General features: G+C 37.8%; 3 protein-coding genes across 3 annotated transcripts; 2 read left to right on the forward strand and 1 right to left on the reverse strand.

Annotated features, from left to right (window-relative positions):
- Positions 1-15,413: 15,413 nt before the first annotated feature.
- LOC133326358 (probable cytosolic iron-sulfur protein assembly protein Ciao1) lies at positions 15,414-16,732 on the forward strand. Its single transcript, XM_061535013.1, has 2 exons — positions 15,414-15,684; positions 15,987-16,732. The coding sequence occupies exons 1-2, from the start codon at positions 15,414-15,416 to the stop codon at positions 16,724-16,726; spliced, it is 1,011 nt and encodes a 336-aa protein (XP_061390997.1). The 3' UTR covers positions 16,727-16,732.
- A 57-nt stretch (positions 16,733-16,789) lies between these two features.
- Positions 16,790-17,665, reverse strand: LOC133326369 (DNA excision repair protein ERCC-1-like). Its single transcript, XM_061535024.1, has 2 exons — positions 17,039-17,665; positions 16,790-16,978 (listed from the first exon to the last, which is right to left on the reverse strand). The coding sequence occupies exons 1-2, from the start codon at positions 17,663-17,665 to the stop codon at positions 16,790-16,792; spliced, it is 816 nt and encodes a 271-aa protein (XP_061391008.1).
- A 2,536-nt stretch (positions 17,666-20,201) lies between these two features.
- LOC133326380 (BLOC-3 complex member HPS1) lies at positions 20,202-22,054 on the forward strand. Its single transcript, XM_061535034.1, has one exon. It carries the CDS (start codon positions 20,259-20,261, stop codon positions 22,047-22,049), a length of 1,791 nt encoding a protein of 596 aa, XP_061391018.1. The 5' UTR covers positions 20,202-20,258; the 3' UTR covers positions 22,050-22,054.
- Positions 22,055-25,316: the final 3,262 nt, after the last annotated feature.

The following is a 25,316-nucleotide window of genomic DNA, read 5'->3' on the forward strand; positions in this document are numbered from 1 at the left end:
ACTACTGAAGTTGTAGACGAGGCACGGTCATACTGTTTGGTTTATTGCTTTAACTAGCAATACCATCAACAACGTTATGTGCATTCGTCACAAAGTGACGACACATAGCAGTGGGAAATGTATTGTAGTTGTTTGTAAATGCCTTGTTGACCACGAAGTCAGGCGCCAACGAAACGAACTTCTCATTGGGGTCGTATCGCTGGTAACGTAAGAACTTCGAATTGTCACAAGAGACATTTGGGTTTGAAAGGTTTTTTGTAAAGAAGCTATTAATAGCTTCTGGGGAGAATATCCCAACAAAAACTAAGGGAACTGATGAGGATCAGTGGCGAGATCCGAAATTATAGTCTTCCCTGCCTTACCCCTCGGCTGACAATGCCATACATTCCCACTAATAAATAGTTGTTTTTTTATAAAAACAACAAACTGGGATTAAGCCTGACTATTTTGCAAAAACAAAATACAAATGGTATCCCAAATAACCCGCCAACACTACTTTTTTCATAGTCTATACATAGGCGTAGGGGATGATACATACCAAGCAACGGCTCTGAATGGCTTTAACATGGCGAAGTCCAGGCTTATCTTGGTCCCTCTTTCATCTCAATTGTGGACACTGACTTCCCCGTGGTGCCAGCTGGGGCAGCTATTTTCATCACCCGATGAAATAGTGAGCTAATATGTGACGCAAGTTCACCCATAAGAACTATAAAAACAAATGGGTTGAGGCGTCGGGTTAGTTGCCCACTCTCGGAAAACCCAACCTACTATGAAAAAACAAAGAAAAAGAAAACCAAACCCCGCTAATGTTGACGACCCCCGCAAACGTATAAAGGACTGCGAATCTGCACTTGGAATGTGAGCACCTTGTACAGAACAGGCGAAGTTTTCGCTTTGGCGGACGTACTCAAGAAGTACAAAGCCGATATTATTGCATTACAGGAAATGCGATGGAAAGGGACTGGCGGAAGTATATCCCATGATTACGCCCTGTATTATAGCTGCCATGAAACAAGACATGAATTTGGCTGCGGATTCATGTTTAACAGGAGATTAAAAACCCTCGTCTCCAGATTCACTCCAGTAGATAAGCGAATTGCTATAATCCGCATAAAAGCGAAGTTCTTGCACATCAGTCTTATTTGCGCCCATGCTCCGACCGAAGACAAAGATGAACAGACCAAAGACATTTTTTATCAGCGTCTAGAAACAGCATATAATCGCTGCCCTGGCCATGACATTAAAATTCTGCTAGGAGATTTTAATGCAAAAATCGGAAGGGAAACTATCTTTGGCCCCACCGTCGGAAAATTCAGCCTTCAGCAAAAACATGGTAGTTAGCAGCACCAAATTCAAGCATCTCGATATACACAAAGCCACCTGGATTTCTCCTGATCAAGCAAGGAGAAATCAAATTGATCATGTTGTGATAGACGGAAGGCATTCATCCAGTGTATTAGACGTTCGATCGATCCGAGGAGCACCAGATTCAAGCATCTAGATATATACAAGGCCACCTGGATTTCTCCTGATCAAGCAAGAAGAAATCAAATTGACCTTGTTGTGATAGACGGAATGCATTCATCCAGTGTTTTAGACGTTCGATCGATCCGAGGAGCGAATATCGATTCGGACCACTACCTTGTAGCCGCCAAGGTTCGCACTCGTCTTAATGTTGCAGCAGAGGTGCGATCTAATACAACACGGAAACTCGACGTCGAAAAGCTGCAAACACAACAGGTAGCCGAGGCCTATTCCGCTAAACTTACCCACCTGTTTGACGAAAGCACTTCTTGTTCCGATAATAGTATATATGGCAAAGAATTGCCTACTCCCTACAAACTGCAGCAAAAGCAACACTTGGGTACAAAAAACCACCACCAAGAAACCAATGGTACGATCAGGATTGTCGTAATGTTACTGATGTGAAAAAGGCAGCGTCTAGGGCAACCCTGCGGACAGTAGCAACATGTAATGCGATGGAGAATTATCGGGAGAAAAGGAGAGAGGAGAAACGTGTTTTCAGAAAAAAAGAAGAAAGAACAAGAAAAACGGGAGCATGAGCAAATCGAGATGTACAGGAGTCAGAATGAAGTCCGGAAATTTTACCAACAAGTAAAACACCAAACCGAAGTATTTGGTGCAGGCACATCCTCCTGTAGAGATGAAGAAGGAAACCTGGTGACAAATAGAGACAGCGATGAAGGAGCATTTTGAAAAGCTTCTGGTATCAAATAATGGCGGTGAAGAAGATACCCCAGAACCAATCAGAGATGATGGTATAGAGTGTATACCACCTAGACAAGATGAGGTCATAAAAACAATTAATCGGCTCAGGAATATAAAGCAGCAGGAGCCGATGGGTAACCTACCAGAGCCCTTCAATACCGAACGAGGATTCAGATAAGGTGACAGTTTTTCGTGTGACCTTTTAAACATCCGTCTGAAAAAGGTCATACGAGAGGCTAAGGTGAACAGAAATGCCACTCTATACACCAAACAACACATGCTGCTCGCCTACATCGATGACATCAATATAATTGGTCGAACATTGCGAGCGCTAACAGCCACCTTTGAACAAATTGAGAAGGTGTCTGCCAAAGTGGGTTTGGCAGTAAACGGCGAGAGGACCAAGCTGATGGTATCAGTGCGCAAGACGTTCAGTAGACTCGGACCAACTGTGGAACTTTAGAACTAAAGCTTTGAGGTAGTATACGATTTTATATACCTGGGTACCGCCATAAATAAAACAAATGACATCAGTTTCGGAGAAGGATTGTAATGGCCAACAAATGCTACAAGGCCAACTCCCGCCAGACCTAACTCACACTTTACTAGACGCTGATACTACCCGTACTGTTATATGGATCTGAAGCATGGGTACATGCGCAAGCTGATGAATCAGTTCTTGGGGTGTTTGAAAGAAAAATTCTCCGAAAGATCTACGAGCCGATCTGCGTCGACAGTGAATATCGGCGTCGAATGAATCACGAGCTTTACAATTTGTACGCGGATTAATATTTTTTCTTGGTCTATACATAGGCGTGGATGTTTTAAATTTTTTTAAGAAAACGCCCGCATTTCACTGACCCGTAATATGTGCTGGATGTAATTTATACCCAAATGGCTCGGTGTGGAGTTGCACTACAACCGTGTACCTGACCCATAGAAAGGCAGGAGTTTTAGATGGGCTCCGCTCCTCATCCAAGGAGGTGATCGCGTCCAAATACGTGTAATCGATTGGTACCTGCATTTCTGTGTGGGGGCGTTGGTTGACGCTTTGTCTTAACTGGTGTTTACAGCACAATGGGGTAAGACCGCAAGGTAGGTACCCACGTACTCTAAGCATCTCTGACCCGATATGTAGCCCACCCCTTTATCCGCATATTTTCTTGTTTGAATTTAAATTGTTGCCTATGTACACTTCTAACTTGAATTTTTAATGCCATTGGCATCCGGTAGCGATGGTTTCTTGATATAAAAACAATAAAACTTCCAATAAAATTAATTAGGCTGCAACAGCAAAAAACAGCATTCATTATCTGTATCTACAATGTTGTTAGATAAAAGTTATTGTTATTATGAACTATGTTCAAGATTTTTCCAATGAGCTGTGGAAAAAAATAGAAACTGATAGGTGTTTTCTTTACAGACCAGAAAAAATAAAAAACAATTTTAATTAATCCTTTAGGTGGAAAAGAGCTCTACAAAAACAATAACTAATTAGAATCACATTCGCCCTCAATTCCTTGCTGGTGATGCTGCTCCTCCATTTGCATAAATATGCAATTAATAAATTTAAAATACAGCAAAATTATGTTAAACATTTATGTAATTATTATTACAAATTATTTAATTTTTTCGACAACTAGTCTATTATTATTATAATTAACACAAAAAGGATAACAAACGTGTGTGCGTGTGTTATTCAAAAAACTGATTCAACAAAAACAAAAAGGATAACAAAAAGAGAGAAATTTGCATAAATCATCATAATGTGCTGACGTTTAAATTAGTTACATATTAAATTTATTATTAAATATAATTAAATTAATATGCGTATGGTATAAATATTTATATATATTTAGGTATGCGAACAAATACATTCCTGTATATTTATAAAAGGGGCTGCAAATTAAATAAAATAAATGATGTCATTATTTATGACAACATGGTAAAATCAATTGGTAGATGAAATTTAATATTTTTTGTTTCGAGCATCGGGGACAGAGATAATATTAATGATCATCATTAAATATATATGTATGTACATTCATGTTGGAATATTATAGAGGACCCTTGAAATGTCCACTAACTCAGTATTTTTGCATAATATATTAATTTATTTAAAATTAATCGTAAAAATTAAAAATAGATCTGTGCCACAACTGAAAGATTATTTTTAATGATTACAATCCTTCAAAAATGACACAATTGAAAAATTCCAGGACTGACACATAGATGATATATGTTCATAAATAAACAACATACATACGGATATTTTGCATCAACGAGATAGTGTCGGATGGGTATAACTTGTTGGGCGCCATGTTCGTACTTTATATTTCGTTTTATCAGTTGCTCCTCTTTGGAACATAGGCCTTCCACAAATTATTGTCTCGATTATCGAGGTTTCGTTAATCATTTTTTTATATTTCAGCTATGTATATTACTAATATACTGTAGTCTGTCCTAGATAATGGGACTGCCATATATCATTGCCTAGATACAACCCCTTCTTGAATTTTTGCAGTGGTTGGGCTCCTTGCTTATTATGCGTCCATTTTGTAGTTGGTTATTAGAATGTCTGGGATACATTTCATCTGGAGGGAATGTAAGGCACCTTTTAGAAATATTCAATACCCAGTTTGAAAGAATGTTTCCACCTCCGCTGTGATTCGAACCCATCGGGTATCCGAAACATCGATTTTGTTAAAATATTGCGTTATACAAAATTTGGATATCGATCGATAGATTCAAACTTTGGAAAATTGGTTCCATAGGTAGAACTTAAAAAAGATTTTCAGGCGCGTCGGTCTTGTGCGCTGGTCTTTCAATTCGATAGACCATGTCTTGAGATGTTGTCTTCCACTTGTTCTTTCCATCGAAGTCGTGGGCTACCCCTTCTGCGTGAATCAGTTGCCTTTTAAGCTGGTGCGTCCTCATCCATTCTCACAACATGACCTAATCAACCTAGTCGCTATGTCTGAGAATGACTATGTCGATGTCTGAGAATAGATGGTACAACTCATGGTTTATTCGACGGCGATATTCACCGTTGACGTAGATTGACCAATAGATCTTTCGGAGAATTTTCCACTCAAACACTTCAAAAGTTGCCATCTCCATACAACAGCACGGGTAGTGTCAGCGTTTTGTAGAGTGTGAGTTTGGTCTGGCGAGATGTGGTCCTGTTTTTAAATTACTTACTCAGACCTTAGTAGCATCTGTTGGCCAACACTATCCTTCTCCGGATTTCAAAGCTGATGTTATTATTTTTGTTTATGACGGTACCTCAAGCTGTAGTTTTCTAGTTCCACAGTTGGCCCGAGTCTACTGGACAGCTTCGTCTTCTCGTCATTTATTACCAGACCCAATAGTAGCATCATTCATTTGTTTTATTTATGGCGGTACCGAGGTATATACAATCTTTGACTTTCTGTAGTTCTTATGTTCCACAGCTTGATCTTCTCGCCAATTACTGCCAGTCCCACTTTGGCAGATACCTTCTCAGTTCGTTAAAAGGTGGCTATTACCGCTCGCATTGTTCGACCCATAATGTCGATGTCATCAGCGTAGACAAGTAACATGTGTTGGTTGGTGTACAGCGTGCCATTTTTGTGCAAATTTGCATCTCGCAGGATGTTAAAAAGATCACACGACAAACTGTCACCTTGTCAGAATCCTCGTTCGGCTTTGAAGGGCTTCGAGAGGTGTTTTCCGACTTTAACTCCTGACCTTGTGCCAGTTAAAGCTATAGCCGTATTAATTTTGCAGGTATGCCGAATGCAGGCATGACTATAAATACCTGTGAGCGTATTGGGCTGTCGAATGCGGCATTATAGTCGACGAACAGGTGGAATGTGTCGATGTATTTTTCGTGGGTCTTTTTCAGCATTTGGCGTTGTGTGAAAATCTAGTCTATAAATCCGATCCAATGATGTCATTGACCACACACCGCGCTGGATAGCACTTTTATATGCAATGGGAAGGAGACTAATTCTTCTATAGGCGGCACATATCGTCTTATCTCCTTTTTTGTGCTCGGGACACAAGATGCTGAGGATCCAATCATTAGACATGCATTCCTCTAGCCAAATTGTACTAATCAGTTGTTACATGCTCCTGATCAGAGTCTGACCACAGGTCTTGAATAGTTCGATTGGTAATTCATCGGCACCTGCTGTTTTATTATTTTTCAGCCGATTGACTGCTATTTTTGACCTCATCTTGGGTAGGTGGTATACAATATATACCGTCATCTCTAATTGATTCTAGGGTATCTTCTTCACCGTTAATATTTGATACCATAAGCATTGCAAAATGCTCCTTCCAGATCCTCAACACGCTGTTCGTATCTGTTACCACGTTTCCTCTTCATCCCTAAAAGAGGATGTGCCCGCACCAAAGCCATCGGTTTGGACTTCGGACTTCATTCTGACTCCTGTACATCTCGATTTGCTTCTTTTTTCTGTGAAAACACGATTTCCTCACTCCTTTTCTCCCGATAGTTCTCCATCGCATTACGTGTTGTTACTGTCTGCAGGGTTATCCTATACGCTGCGTTTTTCACCTCAGTAGCATTACGACACTCCTGATCGTAGCATGGGTTTATTGATGGTGATCTTTGGTACCCAAGTGTTGATCTTGCTGCTGTTTGTAGGGAGTATACAATTCTTTGCCATTGTGTTTCTATATTATTATCAGGACAAGGAGTGCTTTTGTCTAGCAAGTCGGTAAGTTGAGCGGAGTAGGCCTCTGCTACCGGTTGTGTTTGCAGCTTTTCGACGTCGAGTTTTCGTGTTACATTAGATCGCACCTTTGCTGCTACATTTTGACGAGTGCGAACCCTGGCTTCTACAAGAAATGATCCGTTTTGATATTCGCTCCTCGGATCGATCCAACGTCTATCACAACATGATCAATTTGATTTCTCTTTGCTTGATCGGGAGAAATCCAAATGGCCTTGTGTATTTCGAGATGCTTGAATCTGGTGCTGCTAACTACCATGTTTTTTGCTGCTTCCCTTTCCATTGCATTTCCCATATGGCAATAATATCGGCTTTATACTTCTTGAGTACATCCGCCAAAGCGAAAACTGCGCCTGTTCTGTACAACGTGCGCACATTCCAAGTGCAGATTCGCAGATTGTATTCCTTTATACGTTTGCGGTGTTCGTCCACATTAGGGGGGTGGGTTTTCTTTTTTGTTTCGTTTTTCATAGTAGAAGTGGTTTTTCGAGTGTGCAACTAACCCTATTTTTAATAGTTCTAATGGTTGAACTCACGGCACATTTCAGGTCACTATTTCAACGGGTGATGAAAGTAGCTACCACAGGTGAGGGACCAAGATTCAGGCTTATCTTGGTCCCTCATTCATCTCAATTGTGGACACTGACCTGACCTGCTTTGTCGTGTTAAAGCCAATCAGAGCCGTTGCTTGGAATCTAGTACAATGTACAATAGATGGATCACATCGATTGGAGGTCTACTCAAACCAATTGCGGAAGCCTATTTTTATACTTTCAGCCTTAAGTCTAATATTAACATTTCGATTCGGCAAAAATTTACGCACATTCCAGAAGTTCTTAGACCTATGATAAATGTATGTTCAATAATTGAAATTTATATCTCAATCTCGGCATAATCTATTAAGACTTCATTGTGTGTATATAAAAAATAAGATTTTGTGAATCAAATATTACTTCAATCAATATAGTTCTTTATATATCAATAAAACATATTTTTCTATTTTTTACCATTTGCCCTTTCTATTCAATTGATTCAGTAAATTGCATAGCAGCACATCCATTATCTCAAAACATTTTGCTGTAAATTGCCAAAACATTTAACCCGCATTGCAATTTTTTTAGCTCAAACGCTACGCTTAGAAATTGTGTATGCAGAAGTCAGAACAGAAGTTAAATGTAGCATCAACGAACATGTAATAAAAGTATTGAGGCACATGTAAGAATGAACCTCACACATTCGTTTGATCATAAATTTTATTTTACAGTTCTTTTATGGCCCACCCCAGTATATACAGAATAAAATGAAAAGATTTTATTTTCTAACAATCAAATTTAGGCTAAAATAGAATATCTAAAACCGGGTTAATGTTTGAAAAGACATACGAATTAAAAAAAGTTTGAAAAAATATAATTATGTATATCATATAAATAAAATTTGTGTTTTCACAGTTTTTGAAAGTATTCCCACTAACACCACAGTAGTTCTTATTGAGAAAATAGTCCTTCAAATCTTAGTAATGTTTTCGGCGTAATTTTATTTTAAAATGAAAAAATATATCTTAAGATTTTTTGGGGAAATTCAGATGTTCATTCCTTTTCATGTCGAACTTACAATTATCATTTAGGATATACCAAAATAAGGATTTTTACTTGTATATTAAATGTATCATTTCGTTTGCAATACCTCGAAATGTTCGTTGGGAACCTCATAAAGTGTATATGTTTTTGGGTAAATAACATTTTTGAAAATTTTTATAGACCCCTTTTACTCCTAGCAAGTTTGATATTATAAAGGGTATAAATCAAGATCAACATTGGCCCCAATAAAATGGTATCGCCCAATTTTCTTAACATTCTCCAAATTATGCTTCCAGTCTCTTTGAGGATAAATGATATCTTATCATATATCCTACTAATGTAATTAAAATATCAATTTTGTCATTCGGTTCCATCTGTTGATAAATTATCCTTGAAAATGTATTAAAAATCAAACATTAACACAATTATTGTTAATGTTTGACAAACTAAGCATCTTCGCTCATTAGATGTCTTTGTCAAAATGTTTTCGCAAAATATTTCCAATATTTACTTTGCTGATGGTCTAACTGAATTTTCCAACCTGAGTGTGATATTTCATTTTCTCAGAGTATAACTTCCTGCCAGCCAATTTACAATAACATAGCCCTCATATAAATGTTCCGACCAATTTAAATTAATAATCCCCAGCCCTTTGGAGTTTTTGCATGTGTAAAGTACCTCTTAGTGAATTACTCGGCATTCCTTATCCACTTTCATTAATGTTTTAGGACTAATCCAAGGTCATTGATGTAGGTATGTTGTGAATTACTGATCTTGTCCAAACGAGTTTCTTATTTCGAGGTCCAGCCGTATTTCTAGTGTCTTAAGAAGAAACAAAGATAGCATAATCCGTCTGTAGTAATTTTGTAAAGTATGACTTGGGATGAAGGTTACAATTAAATCCCTCCATAAACTTGATAAAGTAGAAACGCCATAAAACGTCCTTTCAGTGTGAAAAATACTGGATCGGGTGCATGTATTATGCCATTTGGTCTTTCTCTGTTCGAACTGTATGTTGATGTGTTTTTTTTTTGTACTCCGCCATCGAAGTAGATGCAACCAGGGAAATGGATGGACGATAAGAAATTGAGAGATTCGCTTAATAGATTTTGGATCTTTCGACTGACATATCCAACACCTGCGTTTAGGCTTCTTGATTTCACTTTTTGAATTATTAATTTGTTACATATAAACTTCCTAATAAGTACTAAGTTTTGTCATACTGCCTTTATTATATGATTCCAAGTTTCTAGAAGGCATCTTCTTTGCTCAAGAAGTAGGAATCTAGAAAAATATAAATCCTGTGATCCGACCGCTGAGACTCTCACTCTGTTCATAAACGTCGATATGTAGACCCTATTACACATCCTAAGATTATATTTATATTTTCACATTGGAAATGAAGTGCATTGGCATCACAGCCTATAACTAGGACCACAATGTCATCTATCTCTAGCAGGTTCCACACCTCTTATCGGGGTGGGTCTATAGCGGAGATGTTAAGAAATGTGTTGTCCCTATAAGACAACACACCCTATCAAGTCTACCTGCACTTATGTCGTTATTTCTGGCATTTGAAAGAAGTATCAAATTTAGTTAATTTTTATCTACTATACAGATTCTTATAGTCCTTCCCATCAGGGATTTTTATACATTCGAATAAGGGATAATATTAGACATTATATTATCTCCACATTATATTACCTCCGCGATTCGATGTTGTAACGACTCCCGGCGGCCAGAGTCCGTCACAGAAATGTATTTCTGTCAGCGAGGAGGCAGTTTAGGTTTATTGTTATACACTGTGAAATGTGTCTCGGCACACTCGATGCTGGGGCCAAGACCGGATGGAGGTAGCGATCTCGCCGAGGAAAACCCGTTGGAAACAGCCTCCTTGATGGCTAGTGCGTTCTGTAGGCCTAGTGGCTTGGGACAACTCACTAGCGGAAACTGTTGAGAACAGCCCCTTGGATGACAAAGAATATATATACATGATGAGTACATAGACCATACTCGTAAGTGTAGACGGAATAGAGCATGCGACTTCCGACATCGCAATGTCCATGATTATGTGCCGGTTGTTCTGTTCATTTGATACTAACAATGGGGTTGGGGTCTTTAAATAATACACTAATTTAATACATTGGATTCTGTTTATGTAGCAAATCTCCCTAAAAAAAATTTTAAAGTTTGGTTCATCTGTTGGTATAGCCCCCATTTAACAGTATTTCCAATTTTATGCATGTTGTGGATTTTAGACACATTTTCAACCCAAATTGGTGATTACATATAGCTCTGGAGGATATAATAGCTTCCTTTTATTTTAATTCGATTCAGAATAAATTCCCAAAATATTATTATTTTAATAAATACTTTGCCATTATATAGCCATAATTTATAAGACACATATGAACTGTACCCGAACAAAATAACCGGTTTAATATTCGTTACTTAACTTGAAGCCAAAATTTGTGGCTCCTAATGCACTATGCATTTAGAAATCTTTTGAAGCACATTACAATTGCAACTTAATACAACCGGCATTTTATGATTCAAAGATTTTCGACAGACACGTCCGCACAATTTCAACAGATACATTACATTTCAATAACACTTTTATCATTCGGAAATCTTTTCAGTATCATACTATGAATGTACGTCATATACTCCAATTTCAATCAGATTTCATTTGGAACATGCTGGTAGTCTCAAAGTGCATACTCTTACTCATACTCATGTGTTGCTGATTGTTTAAAATATGGAATGTAATATGTTTAAATATAGTATGGATATCAATGATGTGACATGATTCAAATAATTTAAGAATTCAAAATTTTCAAATACACCGCACCATTCTCAGATAATCATAATAAATTACTTAAAAAACATTTTGAATCCCCTCACACATTTCAATGAATCAATATTTTAATCTACTTCAACAAAATTGTCCTTTATTTTAACCAAAGTTACACCTATAGATTTTCATTAATAATATACCGAATAACAAAAATTCGTATACCAAAATGACAAACTCCTTACATATATATCCGCCGGCTTTGGGCTTTGGGGGAAAGAATGAAGTGTTATGATGATAACCCAGAACTTCGATGTACCACAAATCAACTACATCCACATCTTGTTACATTCATATGCATATGAATATTGATGACAAACTTATTTGTAATTCAAATCACATTTCAACAACAATGTTGAATGAACACTCCAACCGTAAAGCTGGCGAACATAACATATTCCACAAAATCACGATATCCAAATTGAGGTACATAGTTGTGAATTAGACAAAAAAAAAGTGAATTATTTATAAATTGAATACATTTACAAGAGTACATAGATATGTAGATGGATGACACTTTTGTGACCTAATAACATATTCGACAAGAATATTTAATGATACATATTATTTGTTTTGTTAAAGGTATTGACTTTCGATTATAAGTAGTACTTCCAATAATTGACTTTAACAAAATTTTCAAATAATCCATTGAAAAATATTTAAAAAAAATCGCCAGGAACCAAAGCAGTGAGGAGAGTACCCCCAGATGCGGCGCCTCTATGTTAACATATTTCCGCATGGAACCCTCTCCAATTGATTCTGATGGTTTGGATTTTTAGCATTTCATCAATCCATTCTGTAAGAGTTGAGGAGTCACATATTTCAATATCGAGTAACGCAGCCAAAATGAAACTGGAATTGTTCATATTCTTCTCATGAAATTATGTCATCTGGCCTTGGAGTTTAGTAGGATCGAAAACGGTTTATTACTCATAAAAATGTTGAATATTTGTCAGACCTTTTATTAGCATTTCCTCTTCCTCTGTTGATGAGCTTGTTGTACACCGTTATCGAAATCCTTACAGACGGGACGTTGGCGATAAAAGATCGAGAGTCTCTCTGTGTGGTATTTAGCCCCCATATCATCAATATAGATTTGAGATCCATCTATATTACTTTACGAAATCTGGCCGGGTTTATCCTTCTTGATTACTTATTGAATTGTTTCCTACAAACGTCCCAATTAGTGGATATCTTCTATGATTTTCGAACAGCTTTCTTCAAGACTACAAAGATTTATAGTATCTTAGAAAAGTTCCTTTATCATTGCACTTATTCCAGTTTGTCTTCCGAGGTTCCTATAAGTCTTCTGTTTTATCCTAAAAGTAGGAATCTGAATTTGAAAAGGAGCATTTTCCGATACCCTCCAGTTCTTGACCCCAATGACTTTACCTAGCAATGTTCATGAATGGAGTGTCGGATAGATCGAGAAAATGATAGGTCTCTCCAGCAGTGTATGTAAACCGCAGTTTTTTCGAATGAGTTGAAGACCGCCGTTCTGCTTTTCAACCAAACTCAGTGTGTTTTTTCGAAGGTTCCTATTTATACCAAGTCTCTGGAATCGTTTTCCGAATCGTGTCTACTCCACACGCGATGTCGGAATTTTTTTTGATCCAAATGGCAATATCAGTTAGACAGTTTAGTGAGAACTTTCGAATAAATTTGTTCTGAAGGAATTTCTTGACTATAACCGAATCCCTATCTCGGTGTGTGGAGCCGGTTTCCTCAATTTAATCGAGGATAAGTATCTTTTGTGTTACCAGGCTCACGTTTATGCTATCAATAGTAATATAAGTAAGGAGGAAACCTAATTCCTGGAAATTATAAGACGGGAATCTATATGATGACACTAATATTCTCCACGAAGTGAAATCACTTTTCTATTCGTTGTGCTTCCAGGCTGAATCATTGGCAATTATATTGGCTTCTCCAAATATTTGCCCTTTCCCTCCAAATTCAAGACTGGACGATCGGCAATTCTCTTAATGTACTTAAATTTATTAGGCAAACTTAATTATTTTGTCTGCTGATCTCCGTTGGTATTTTTATTGGCAACAAAATCTTCCTTTGGTTGGTCGTCATTTGTCCACAGGCTCGAACTTCATGTCCAGAACATCCGTCGCTTACCGGCCGTCGTCACTATACGCGACTTCATCTTGCTACCGTCAAAACTCTTTATCATTTACCTGCAACGACTGCAACTTTTCTTCAAGGCAACCAATGGCGTCGTCCGTTGTTTTTAGAGCAACTTTTAGCTTCCTATTTCTTGCACGTACCTCCGCAACGTAATTTTTTTCTTTTCCTCCAATTCTTCATTATAGACTTTGTATAGCATATCGGGCTTAAGTCCAGTTTAGGGGCTCCACCCGGATCGCTTTGAAATTTTTGCCGTAAGTAGTCCTCGTTGTGCTGATTACAGTGATATATATTTTATGTGGGGGAAATGCATACTTCCCGAGATATGGGACTTGAATGTTTGGAATATACCTTGGTTAAAACGGCCGTTTTACTAATGCCACCAAAGCAATATGGGTATCATTTTAAAGGGTTTGAATAGTGCTTTAAAAATAAATATAGTATATCATTGTAAATTATATAATATTAACTAAAATTGAAAGAAAAAACATTTGGATTGCGTAGCCATGTATGCGCCTGTCCATAGATGAAAGCCTTAAGCCCCGGCCGAAGGCCGGCTACTTAAAAAACCTTGAATTTGATTTGAAAATTGCTCTTAAAAAAGGATTTGGATTGCGTAGCCATGTATGCGCCTGTCCATAGGTGAAAGTCTTAAGCCCGGCCGAAGGCCGGCTACATAAAAAACCTTAAATTTGATTTGAAAATTGCTCTTAAAAAGGATTTGGATTGCGTAGCCATGTATGCGCCTGTCCATAGGTGAAAGTCTTAAGCCCCGGCCGAAGGCCGGCTACTTAAAAAAAAACCTAAATTTGATTTGGAAATTGCTCTTAAAAAAGGATTTGGATTGCGTAGCCATGTATGCGCCTGTCCATAGGTGAAAGTCTTAAGCCCCGGCCGAAGGCCGGCTACTTAAATAACCTTAAATTTGATTTGAAAATTGCTCTTAAAAAAGGATTTGGATTGCGTAGCCATGTATGCGCATTCGTTGTAAGCTTTAAAATGATACCCATATTGCCTTTGTGGCATTACTAAAACGGCAGTTTTAATCAAGATATGCTCCGAACTTTCAAGGCCCATATCTCGGGAAGTATGCATTTCCCCCACATAAAATATATATCACTGTAATCAGCTCAACGAGGACTACTTACGGTAAAAATTTCAAAGCGATCCGAGTGGAGCCCCTAAACTAGACTTGCTCCGCATATCGATTACAATATTCAATATTCTAAGCTTTCGTCGCTCCTCCTTCAATGCCAATTGAAGACAGCCAATTTGATCTTAGGCTTGCTTAAACCATCCTTCCATTTTGGATTTATTCTCCAATAGCCCCATCCACCGAATCGTCTGTCATTTTATCTGGTGCAACTCTCATCTACCCACATCTCGATATTTGCTAGTAGAGCTTTTATGTTTTCCCTCGTTGCCGACTCGTCTTCTCCGGAATAGGACCCCTTACACCTTTGTTCTGTAGCTTATGCACTCAGAAATGAAGCCCCCAAAAGATATGGCCGTCACTAACTTCTTCCTTGCCACAGCCTCCTTCTGATATAGCATTCTATATTTTTATTTTTCTTCTCTTTGAATTTTCCACTAAGCTGGCCTAATTTTCTCGACCTTTAAGGCAAATTTTCAGCATCAAATTGTTAAATAGAAATTAGTACTTTTATTTACAATCAAAAATCCCGCATTCATTGTGTAGAGAAATCATTACAAATTATCTGGCAACGCCATTTCATGAACTCTATTGTGAATGATTTACCTTATCAGCTGTCAGATTAGAACGGAAGAAAAAAACACCAACAGTTCATTGAAAAGACAATATCGGACGAATTAATTGATACGGAAAAAACACACAGACACTATCCGTCGGAAAACATGAGTAAATTACAATGCGAACACACACTCCAAGGACACAAGGGACGTATTTGGTGTGTATCATGGCATCCAAAGGGTAATGCATTTGCCTCGTGTGGTGAGGATAAAACCATAAGGATTTGGTCACTGTCGGGTAATACTTGGACAACAAAAACAATACTCTCGGATGGACACAAACGGACAATACGCAGTGTGGCATGGTCAAAGTGTGGACAATATTTGGCATCGGCAAGTTTTGATGGCACCACAGCCATTTGGTCGAAGGCGTCAGGTAAGTTTCAAAATTTTTAATTTTGACAGAAGTTTGGGTTGCACATTTCAATCGATCTAATACTCAAAATACAGTCAAGTCGTTTATAAAGACGATATATCGGTTATAACGGTGGTAACCAAAAGCCCAGGTAAAAATTTCGGCCCATATTTGTTAGCCCTTATAGCGCCCACTTTCGACGGTCCCTTGACCGTTGTTATAAGCGATTTTGACTGTAGTAAGTTTACATCGATCCGGCGTTAAGCTTCCTTTCAATTACATATGGATATGTTTTCCTCATTTAATGCCCTTTTCCTTTCCAGGTGAATTTGAATGCAATGCCACATTGGAGGGCCACGAAAACGAGGTGAAAAGTTGTAGCTGGTCCAGCTCCGGCTCATTGTTGGCCACATGCTCTCGCGATAAATCCGTTTGGATTTGGGAAGTCACTGGCGATGATGATTTTGAATGTGCCGCTGTTTTAAATGCCCATACTCAGGATGTTAAGCGCGTTATATGGCATCCCACGAAGGAGGTCTTGGCTTCATGTTCCTATGATAACAGCATTAAAATGTATGCCGAAAATGCCCTGGATAATGATTGGGAATGCACGGCCACACTGGGTGGACATTCCAGCACTGTTTGGGCTATTGATTTTGATGCTGAGGGAGATCGCCTTGTTTCAGTTAGTGATGATTGTAATATGAAAATATGGCGTGCCTATGCTCCTGGTAATCCTGAAGGTATTGCCACGCCGGATAATGAAACCGTTTGGAAATGTGTCTGCACCGTGGCCGGAGAGCATTCTCGTACTATTTACGATGTATCATGGTGTAAATTGACGGGACTTATTGCCACAGCTTGTGGTGATGATGCCATTAGAATATTCAAAGAGGACGAGGAGACATCAACGAAAAATGAACCGGTGTTTGTTCTGGCCACAGCTCAAGATAAGGCCCATATGCAAGATGTCAATAAGGTCACATGGAATCCGGTTGTACAACATCAACTTGTGTCATGTAGTGATGATGGTACCATTAAAATTTGGAAGTTTGTGGAATAATAAAGTGTTAACAAAGAGATTTATTTTCATACAATAAATTAGAAAATAAAAAAAAATATTTAATTATTTTGTTAGGAAAGGTTCCTGTAGGGTTTTGTACAATTTCTTGGCTTTACGTGGTCCCAGACCCGTAACCTGTGACAAACGTTCTTCACTGGCATTTACGATTTTTTCCAAACTACCGAAATTTTGCAATAACGTGGTGGCATCGGTTTTGTTGACAGGTTTTATGTTCGTTAGGGCAGAGACAAGCTATAAAAGAATAGGTTTAACAAATTTCCATAACATAGGTCTGCAGAAATATATAACTACCTTTTGATGTGGATTCGCATCCACACGTTCCATGATCCAATCCGGTGGCCTTTTCTCAAAAAGTTTGTAAGTTTCAATAATTTTCCCCGCCTCCTCGGAATTCCATGCCAACATCAATGTTAAATCCGCCAAAAGACTAATACGTGTAAGTGTTTTGAGAGCTCCATGTGGTTCGGGTATATCAACCTGCACCAACAGGACACGTAATTCAAATAGTTTACCCAACTCCTTTAGCCGCTGACATATATAATCTGGATTCAACTGATGATATTTCAACGATAAATACAGCACACAAGTTGTCCTGCCCACAACATAATCTGGTATAATATCATCACGATATTCTAAGGGACAATTTAGTATAGATTTTAATATGGGATTTCCTCTCTGCTTCGTATGTACCAGGATGCAGTGGGGATTTGAGGCAGTGATTTTTGCAGCAGTTTTAGGAATTTCATCAGGTTTGTTATTTTGTACTGCTGTGGTGGTAGCTGCTGGCGGGTTGTTTTGCTTTGGTGGAATTGTGGGTTTCCTTGCAGGTGGTGTTGGTTCCTTTCGAGGAATTTTTGCCGGTACTGGTATTTCCATTGTGGCCAGAGCCAAGTCGAAGGAATCATCATGGTCATCCATCTTTTGGGGATTAATTGATTAAAGAGTTATAAATATTCAATTGTTTTGTATAAAATTCTGTTTGTTTACTTAAATAATTCACAATAGACACTCCACTGCAAATCAATCACAATAATTAATATCACATATTAGAAGGGGTAATACAAGTATTTAACTCAGAACTCAGGACAAGAAAATTAGTATGTTGTATCCTCCGTGTATCTGTCTTGGGAAGATGACGGCTCACCGACAAAGCTCAGCAAAATGGGGAGCTGTTGAACATGATGGGGAGCAAAGTTTGATATTTCTTTTAATTGGATTAAAGGTGGAACACATACGGATTCAGGCTTCTTATTAATAATAATAATATATCTTGGTATGAAATATCAATTTATAAAGGAATATTAGAATCAAACGTGATTTTGTTCTTTTACAATAAAAGACGCCAACATAACATGCCAATCCTTAAGTCCTCTTATGTGTTTCCCACTTAAGACTTGAGGACAGACATAACTCTCAAAAAGTTTAAATAGAAAAGTATCTGAAAAGTGTTTCTAGACTAGAATTTGGCGGACTACCAATATCGGAGTAAAAGAGAAGCCTTGTAGGAATCCTAAGGATTGGAACGACACATTTTTCTATAACACAGATAATCTTAAAGCTGGGACCTACCGGTAGTCGTCAGTTTGAGTTTCATTCTAAGCTCAATCGTTTTTCTAAGTCGAGACGGGGATAAGTAATCTTCGCTGGACAGATAACTGATTTATTTTGACTAGAAACCTTGATAAGACATCTAGGCGGGGAATACAAGAGGATGAATAGGAGTAGAAATCTTGATACTCTAGCGATGACTAGGATATGGATGCTCTTACCTACATTAAGACCTTACTAAGTAATCATGTAAGGATACGAAGTAATTCTTGGGCAAGATTCTGTACAAAGTACTCACAAAAGGATACGAAAGGGTTATACTGCAAGGGATAACTTAATATATACTCGCCTAGGGGTAGCAGAGCTGAATGCTAACGGACCTTCTCCTCAATCTTATAGAGGAAACTTGCTCCTTCTGCCTTAATCTAGAGAGAATCACGAATCAACTCTGGGACAACTCACCATTGACAGACGAGGAAGACGTCATGGATAATACGGTGATTAGTACTACAGCGACTACTAAAATAGCTATCCCGGTGACTCCTTCAAATCAAGGTGAGTACTCTCAGATGTTGAGATGTAGGGACCTAAACCCTGGGACGTAAACCCACGGGCTGTAGTGAAGTCTCCAGACTACTGGTGCCGATGAGTTTAACATCGTAAAGATGGATGAATCATCGGAAACAATCTCTGACAAGATTTATCGGAGAGCGGTTAATTACTGCAATCGGTTTATCGCAAGGGACAGAGACTCAATTACGGAAATTACGGAATTTCTAGGATACCAAGTAATAGCCTAACATGGCATTTCCGTCCATGCAATATCCTTTACCTCTGTTTCAGGACGAGAACTACTCTATTGAATTGGTCGACCGGTTTATGCAACGCTATTTCTGTCATTAGGTACGACTGGAGTTCCCTAATTATCTCTGGGAAAAGTTAGATTGAAATAGCGAACTCTACCCTTGTTTTTGTCTTTCTGGTTCCATCACGACATTATTTAGTTTTTCACTCCCTATCTACCTTCTGATGCTTCATGGTCAGCGGAATGTCTCCAGACTCATGTTTCAAAGACATCTTCCTGAATTTGACACAGTTAAGAGCCACCCTTTTGTAATTATCGACGATGGTGCTACCCACCGAAATCAAAATGGGTATGTTGAATTGCATATCGAGGCCTTGGGATACCGGAAGCCCATTTGGGGCCCAACAAACACCATTTGTTGTGAGTATTTGCTTCGCGCCGAATGATAGCAATTTAAAATTCTTAGCGTGGGTCTCTAAAATAGCGTTTAGTAACTGTCTGTGGTAGTCCTTTAAAATGTTGCTCTAAAAATAGTTTTTTAAAAATGTTTTTGCATCCCAAATAAACCGCCAACACTACTGTTTTTTAAAAATTTAATATAAAAAATCCACGATGTGATGTTCCTCTAAAAAAATTACTCTTCTGATTGTGATATTCCCTTAAAATCCATTAAAAACTTACCCTTCCTTTAAAATAGGACTTTAAACCCCCATGCTTCTGTTTGTGATAGTTCTTTAAATAACTGGCTTAAAAATAAACTCCCCTGACTGTGATACTTCGGGCAAAATAAATTAAGAAGTGGGGTTCTGACTGTGTTTAAAATATGGTCATACGTTACATCCTCCACTAACTCCAACGTCATACAACCTGTTTCATCACATGCGTATTCCATTCACAATAATGATTTGTTTACATTTTTTATGTTGGTCTTTTCTCCCTCCCTCACTCTTCTATTACAAACCACATTACAGCAAAAACCCACCCACTACCAACCAACCTACCCGAATCAAAACAAATAAAATTTCTATGCAAAAATTTCTCTACACGTTCGTTATCACTTCTGTGCATTCCTACCAACATTCCTTAAGAAAAAGAAAACAGTGTGATGCTATTCTAAATTAAAAACGATATCAAAATAATTAAAAACGAAACTCAATAATGAATGGATTGATTGTTTTCAACAATTCCAACGATGTGGTCTATCAGAAATTCAATAAAAAGTTACAACATCACTTTTTGGACAAGGCCATAGAACAGGGATTGTTGCCGGAGGATTTCGCCAAAGATAGTTGTGGTAGAAAAATCGATCAAAATGTTCTGGTGCAGCTGTTTAGTCCCCTGATAAATTCCCAACGTATTATGCATTGCCAATTCGATAATTGCTATGCCAGTATCCAGTGTGAGGAGGATTTGAATTTGGTATTTGGCGAAGTACTGGGCTATCAGTTTATAAGTATTGCACAGGAAAAGCTGGAATTGATGCAGCGGCGAATGGGTGTGGTTATTGCCCTGGCCAAGGCATGCTATGGACCAAATCTCTTTGCCAGTGATGTTCAGGAGGAGTTGTTTACAACATGTATGGAATGTTACGAGGATGAGATACGTGACACCGATTTGATACTTCAAGTTGAAGCCCTACCGCGGCTAATTATCAATGCGGAGCTGCGAAGGGCTGTCAAGGGTAGTATGGATAGAGCATTGGATTGCCTAAAGGATGGTGGTCATTTGAAATGCCATACTTTGATGTTTGTTGGAGTGAAATTTGTTGCCATAAATTCCAGTAAAACAGCATTACCCCTAAGTCCCTCCGATTTACTTTTCCTTGCCCTACTGATAAGAGCGTTACAGCGTGACTCTAGAGGATTAAATAAAACAATGGCCATATTTCTACAGGGAGTGGCACAAGATCCCCAATCCGGTTGTGTACCCTGTATTGCCCATCTGAATTCTCTCAACAAAGGCGTGGTGCTGATACAGCTGGTGGAATATGCTCCTCTGTCGGTAGCCAGCAGTTTATATGATACATTCTTCGTTCTACAAAAAATCGTCTCCATTCAAATGCAGGGAGATGCAGAAGCATTAAAACCCACCTATGAATCATTGGAATCATTTGTACGCCAATCACAAGAATCCTTTAAAAAGGCCAAAATTAAGGGAGACGATGTGGAAAGTTGCTTCAAGAAATTCTCTGCGAAGTGGGAAAATCTAAAGAAAATGTATCACGAATTCCTCAAGACGTACGAAAAAGATTTGATAGTGCGTATAGAATCGAACATACCATCATTCCATGAAGATCTCAAGCAATTATTCACCTTGACATGTTGTGATTCATCATCGGTTAATTTCCAACAGCTACCCGAAGTTGCCGCCATTGTGGAGGGCAAACTATTGGAATTCTCCGAATTCCTTGCAGTAAAGGCCGAAAGAAATGTCACGATTGAAGCATATTTGGAAGATTTCCCCGGGCTCATTCACTTCATCTATATCAATCGTTCATCGGGACTAATGATCTCACCAGATTTGAAGACATCAAATCCGTTAATACCAAAGGAAAAACTATTCGATATGTTGGAATTTTCCCGACAACATTTGAAGAAGGGTCATGCCTCCATTATGTGGAAAGATAAAACATTTAATTATGCTTACTTTCTGTGGTTTGAAGATCAATCGACTGGGTCCTCGAAATCCATTGATTTAGAACGCCATTTAAATTTACCCTCCGCAAATGCAGCTAACTCCTTCAAACCAAATTTTGAACCTGGCCTGCTGGCTGGTGATTATTATCAACTGCTCACTGAAATATGTTTCCCTAAAACTCCTGTACACAAGATTAAATGTTATGAATTATTTTGTGTCCATTTGGGTTTGGTTACAGCCACTTGTGCAGTTGAACATTCCAGACGACTGGTGGCCACTATTGCTGATGTCGTGGGTGATGATGCATTTTAAGTGGGAGATGATGAGACGAAATTATAAAAAGACTTGCAATTGATTTTTTATTTAATTTTTACACAAAACAAACTTGAAATAAAGTGCAATATTTATTTAAATAAACATTATAATGACGAACATTTAATTGTTGGTTTTTCAATGGTTATGTTGGGTTATCATGTTCGGAATGGTTTAAAGATAAATTAAAGCGAAAGTTGTTGATATATTAAATAATGACATTTCATTATTTAATATTGAAACCTTCCAGATCAGGATCAAATTTACTTACCGGTATGAATGGATCGATGGGTTCCATTATCATTGATATTAGAATAATAAAACAAATTCAATGACAAAGACACAAAAGGAATTCATGAGCTTTACGACTTAATGTTGTTGTAGCAGTCCTATTGCTTTTAAAGATGGGCTGAGGTGACAGACTTTGGCCGAGAAATACTGGGGTCGTTTCGGATTGTAGACCCCTCTGTCGTGGAAACGTTAACGACTTAATGGCGACCAGTGGTGTTGAAAGATCTGTAAATTATGCTACCAAAATTCCAAGAAGCTCAGTACTCCAACCACTGCAGATTAGTACACCTATAGTGAATTTTTCAATAAATACAAAAGTGAGATTAAGAAAGCAAAGCGAGAGTCTTGGATATGTTTTAGGGGGCCGATAAGGGTAGTTAATGAAGAGGCAAGATTTCGGAAAATAATATCGAAAGACCCTAAATCCATAGGTAGCATTAAAAGAAATTATGGACTAATTCTTAGAGACTCGGAATCTTGTATCGGATACTCATTTTAAAGGGAGCATAGACTTGGGCACGGACGAGCAATTGCTGCCCATGACTAATGAAGCTTTGATAGAAGACTTAACAAGCTATCAAAAACTGGTATGGACGATTAACAGTTTTCTACCTTACAAATCTCATGGGTCAGATGTTATAATACCTGCATTTTTCCAGGTTGCCTCGGATCAGGTCTAAATAACATAGAGGGAGAACTTGCAAGATTTTAGAAAATTATATCAAATGACCCTAAATCCATCGGTAGCATTAAACTAAATTATGGTACTTGGACTAATTATGGTTTAGAGGCTCTGAACCTTATATCTTCTAGGGAGTAGAGACTTGAGTACGGCCGAGCAATTGTTGCATCATATTCAACCTCAGTCCATGGCAAATGAAGCTTTTATAGAAGTTCTAACAAACTATCCAAAACTTTTATTGATGATTAACAGTTTTCTACCCTACAAATCTCCTGGACCAGATGGTATAATACTTGCTATGTTGCAGAATGCCTTAGATCAGGCTAAGTAACACTGACGGAGATTTTCAGGGCCTGTCTTAGGTTATCACTCATATCAGTCTATGGATAGAAGTAAAGGCGACAATACTTTCTTATTTCCTCTTGAAAACATTGGAAAGGTTATTAGATTCTACATCGAAGGCCAATCTGTAGACACTGCTTTACATAAAGTAGTTGGACATATTGAGAGAAATCTGGAGAGCTACAACTTCACGGCTTTACGATGCAGTTGTTCTTCCCATTCTTATTTATGGATGTCTTGTCTGGTGGTATAGACTGAGAAAGAAAACGCTGCTCTCAAAACCTTCTCCTTATATCCGCAGCTTCTCAGTCGATTTAGCCACTTAATTTCTTAACTCGTTTTCAGTTGTGAGTAACAGCGTGTTAAAAAATGGAAGTGAACAAAGAGATAATTCGGTACATTTTACGGTTTTTCTTTGACAAAGGCGAAAATGCAAGCCAAGCGGCTGAAATTGTGAATGGTGCTTATGGTTCCGATACTGTAACAGCCAATTATGTACAATTTTGGTTTCTTATATTCCGTTCAGGAATTTTTGATGTTAAAGATGCACCTCACACAGGTAGGCCGATCTTCGAAAATGTCGATAAAATCAGAAAAATGCTCGAAGTTGACCGGTAGGTTAGCAGTCGTAACATCGCCCAGGAGTTAAAAATCGACCCTATTTGTTTTAAACCATTTACACAAAAAATGGGTTTTTTCCCCAACCTAATACGTAGATATTTCTTTAACCTTTAATCCCTATTTTTTCCTTAGATTTTTATTTCAGTTCATGTAAAGTTTTGGTGCCTCCCACACTTAATTTTTAGCCATGATATTAGGGGGCATATGTTTCCCCATGGAATGACGACTATTCAATATTTAAAATTTGTCCCTCTAATTTTATTTCACACTTAAATAATAATTATAGTAAATCTTGATAGGCAATTTAAAATTAAATATTAACATACAATCAAAACCTATTATTCTATATCCAAAATTACCTTTGCTAAATTATATCCCGTTTTATTCAAATTCAACATTTTTCCTCCCATTACAGTGTGACCCTGTGCAGTAATTTATCTCCCATTAATCTATTACAATATATAAAAGAGCACAACATTGCCAGACAAAACATGATTTGTTGTAGTTGTGTTCTAACGGTTCAACGCATTTTCTTCAGCGGCTTCAAAGAACGAAATACAAAGTGAATTTTTATCAAAGTTTTTAAAGTAAACAATATTTTTTGGTGAAAAACAAATGAAGAAATATATTATTAATTAGAAAATTGTCAAATATTATTAAATTCATTGTGATTTCATGCAAAAAAAGTGTATAAAATGGTGCCGCAATTGTGAGTGATCAGATGATGTATGACAAGAAGAAGAAGAATGAAAGAAAAAGCTTCAGTAATAAAATTAGTGGGAAAATGGGCGTTATAAATTACTTGGTGGAATGAATTTCATCCGTTTTCTTTAGGTAAGTTATATAATTTAATATTTTGTGCAGAGATTTATACATAAATATCAATTATTTCTAGTGTCCGGCAAAATCATAATTAGCAGATTCATTTATTTTTCTTAAAAGTTCCCAGAGCAAAGTCTGCTTATGTATGCATCTCTGGGGTGCCAATGAAGAAAGTCGTTAGTGTACAGGAAGTGGAAAAAAGTGTACCTCCTCAACAGATAACAATAAAATCAATGAAGAACACATGCCAAATAGAAAGAGTCACCATCTCCGGGAAGAATCCGCCATCGCAGTGCAAGGCAATATATATTATATGCATCCCCAGTATAAATCGAAAATCGTTAAAATGAAACCACAAAATCGTCGGTAAACATTTGATTAAAAAGGGTTCAAAACGTTCTCTTATTATGCAAATAGAAAAAGGCTTAAGTGTACAGGAAGTGGACAAATGTGTGCTTCTTCAACATAGTATCCAAATAAGGTAAATGATGGCGTACCAACGTCCGAGA

Source organism: Musca vetustissima, unplaced genomic scaffold, assembly GCF_032173495.1.
Source record: "Musca vetustissima isolate MV318-11 ecotype Yass unplaced genomic scaffold, APGP_CSIRO_Mvet_v1 utg54384, whole genome shotgun sequence".
Taxonomy (NCBI): domain Eukaryota; kingdom Metazoa; phylum Arthropoda; class Insecta; order Diptera; family Muscidae; genus Musca; species Musca vetustissima.

Coding starts and splice junctions, on each gene's coding strand:
- LOC133326380 (XM_061535034.1), top strand. CDS start 20,259: ATGAATGGATTGATTGTTTTCAACAATTCCAACGATGTGGTCTATCAG.
- LOC133326369 (XM_061535024.1), bottom strand. CDS start 17,665: ATGGATGACCATGATGATTCCTTCGACTTGGCTCTGGCCACAATGGAA. Junction 16,979..17,038: donor ATGCGAATCCACATCAAAAG/GTAGTTATATAT, acceptor ATTCTTTTATAG/CTTGTCTCTGCCCTAACGAA.
- LOC133326358 (XM_061535013.1), top strand. CDS start 15,414: ATGAGTAAATTACAATGCGAACACACACTCCAAGGACACAAGGGACGT. Junction 15,685..15,986: donor CATTTGGTCGAAGGCGTCAG/GTAAGTTTCAAA, acceptor TTTCCTTTCCAG/GTGAATTTGAATGCAATGCC.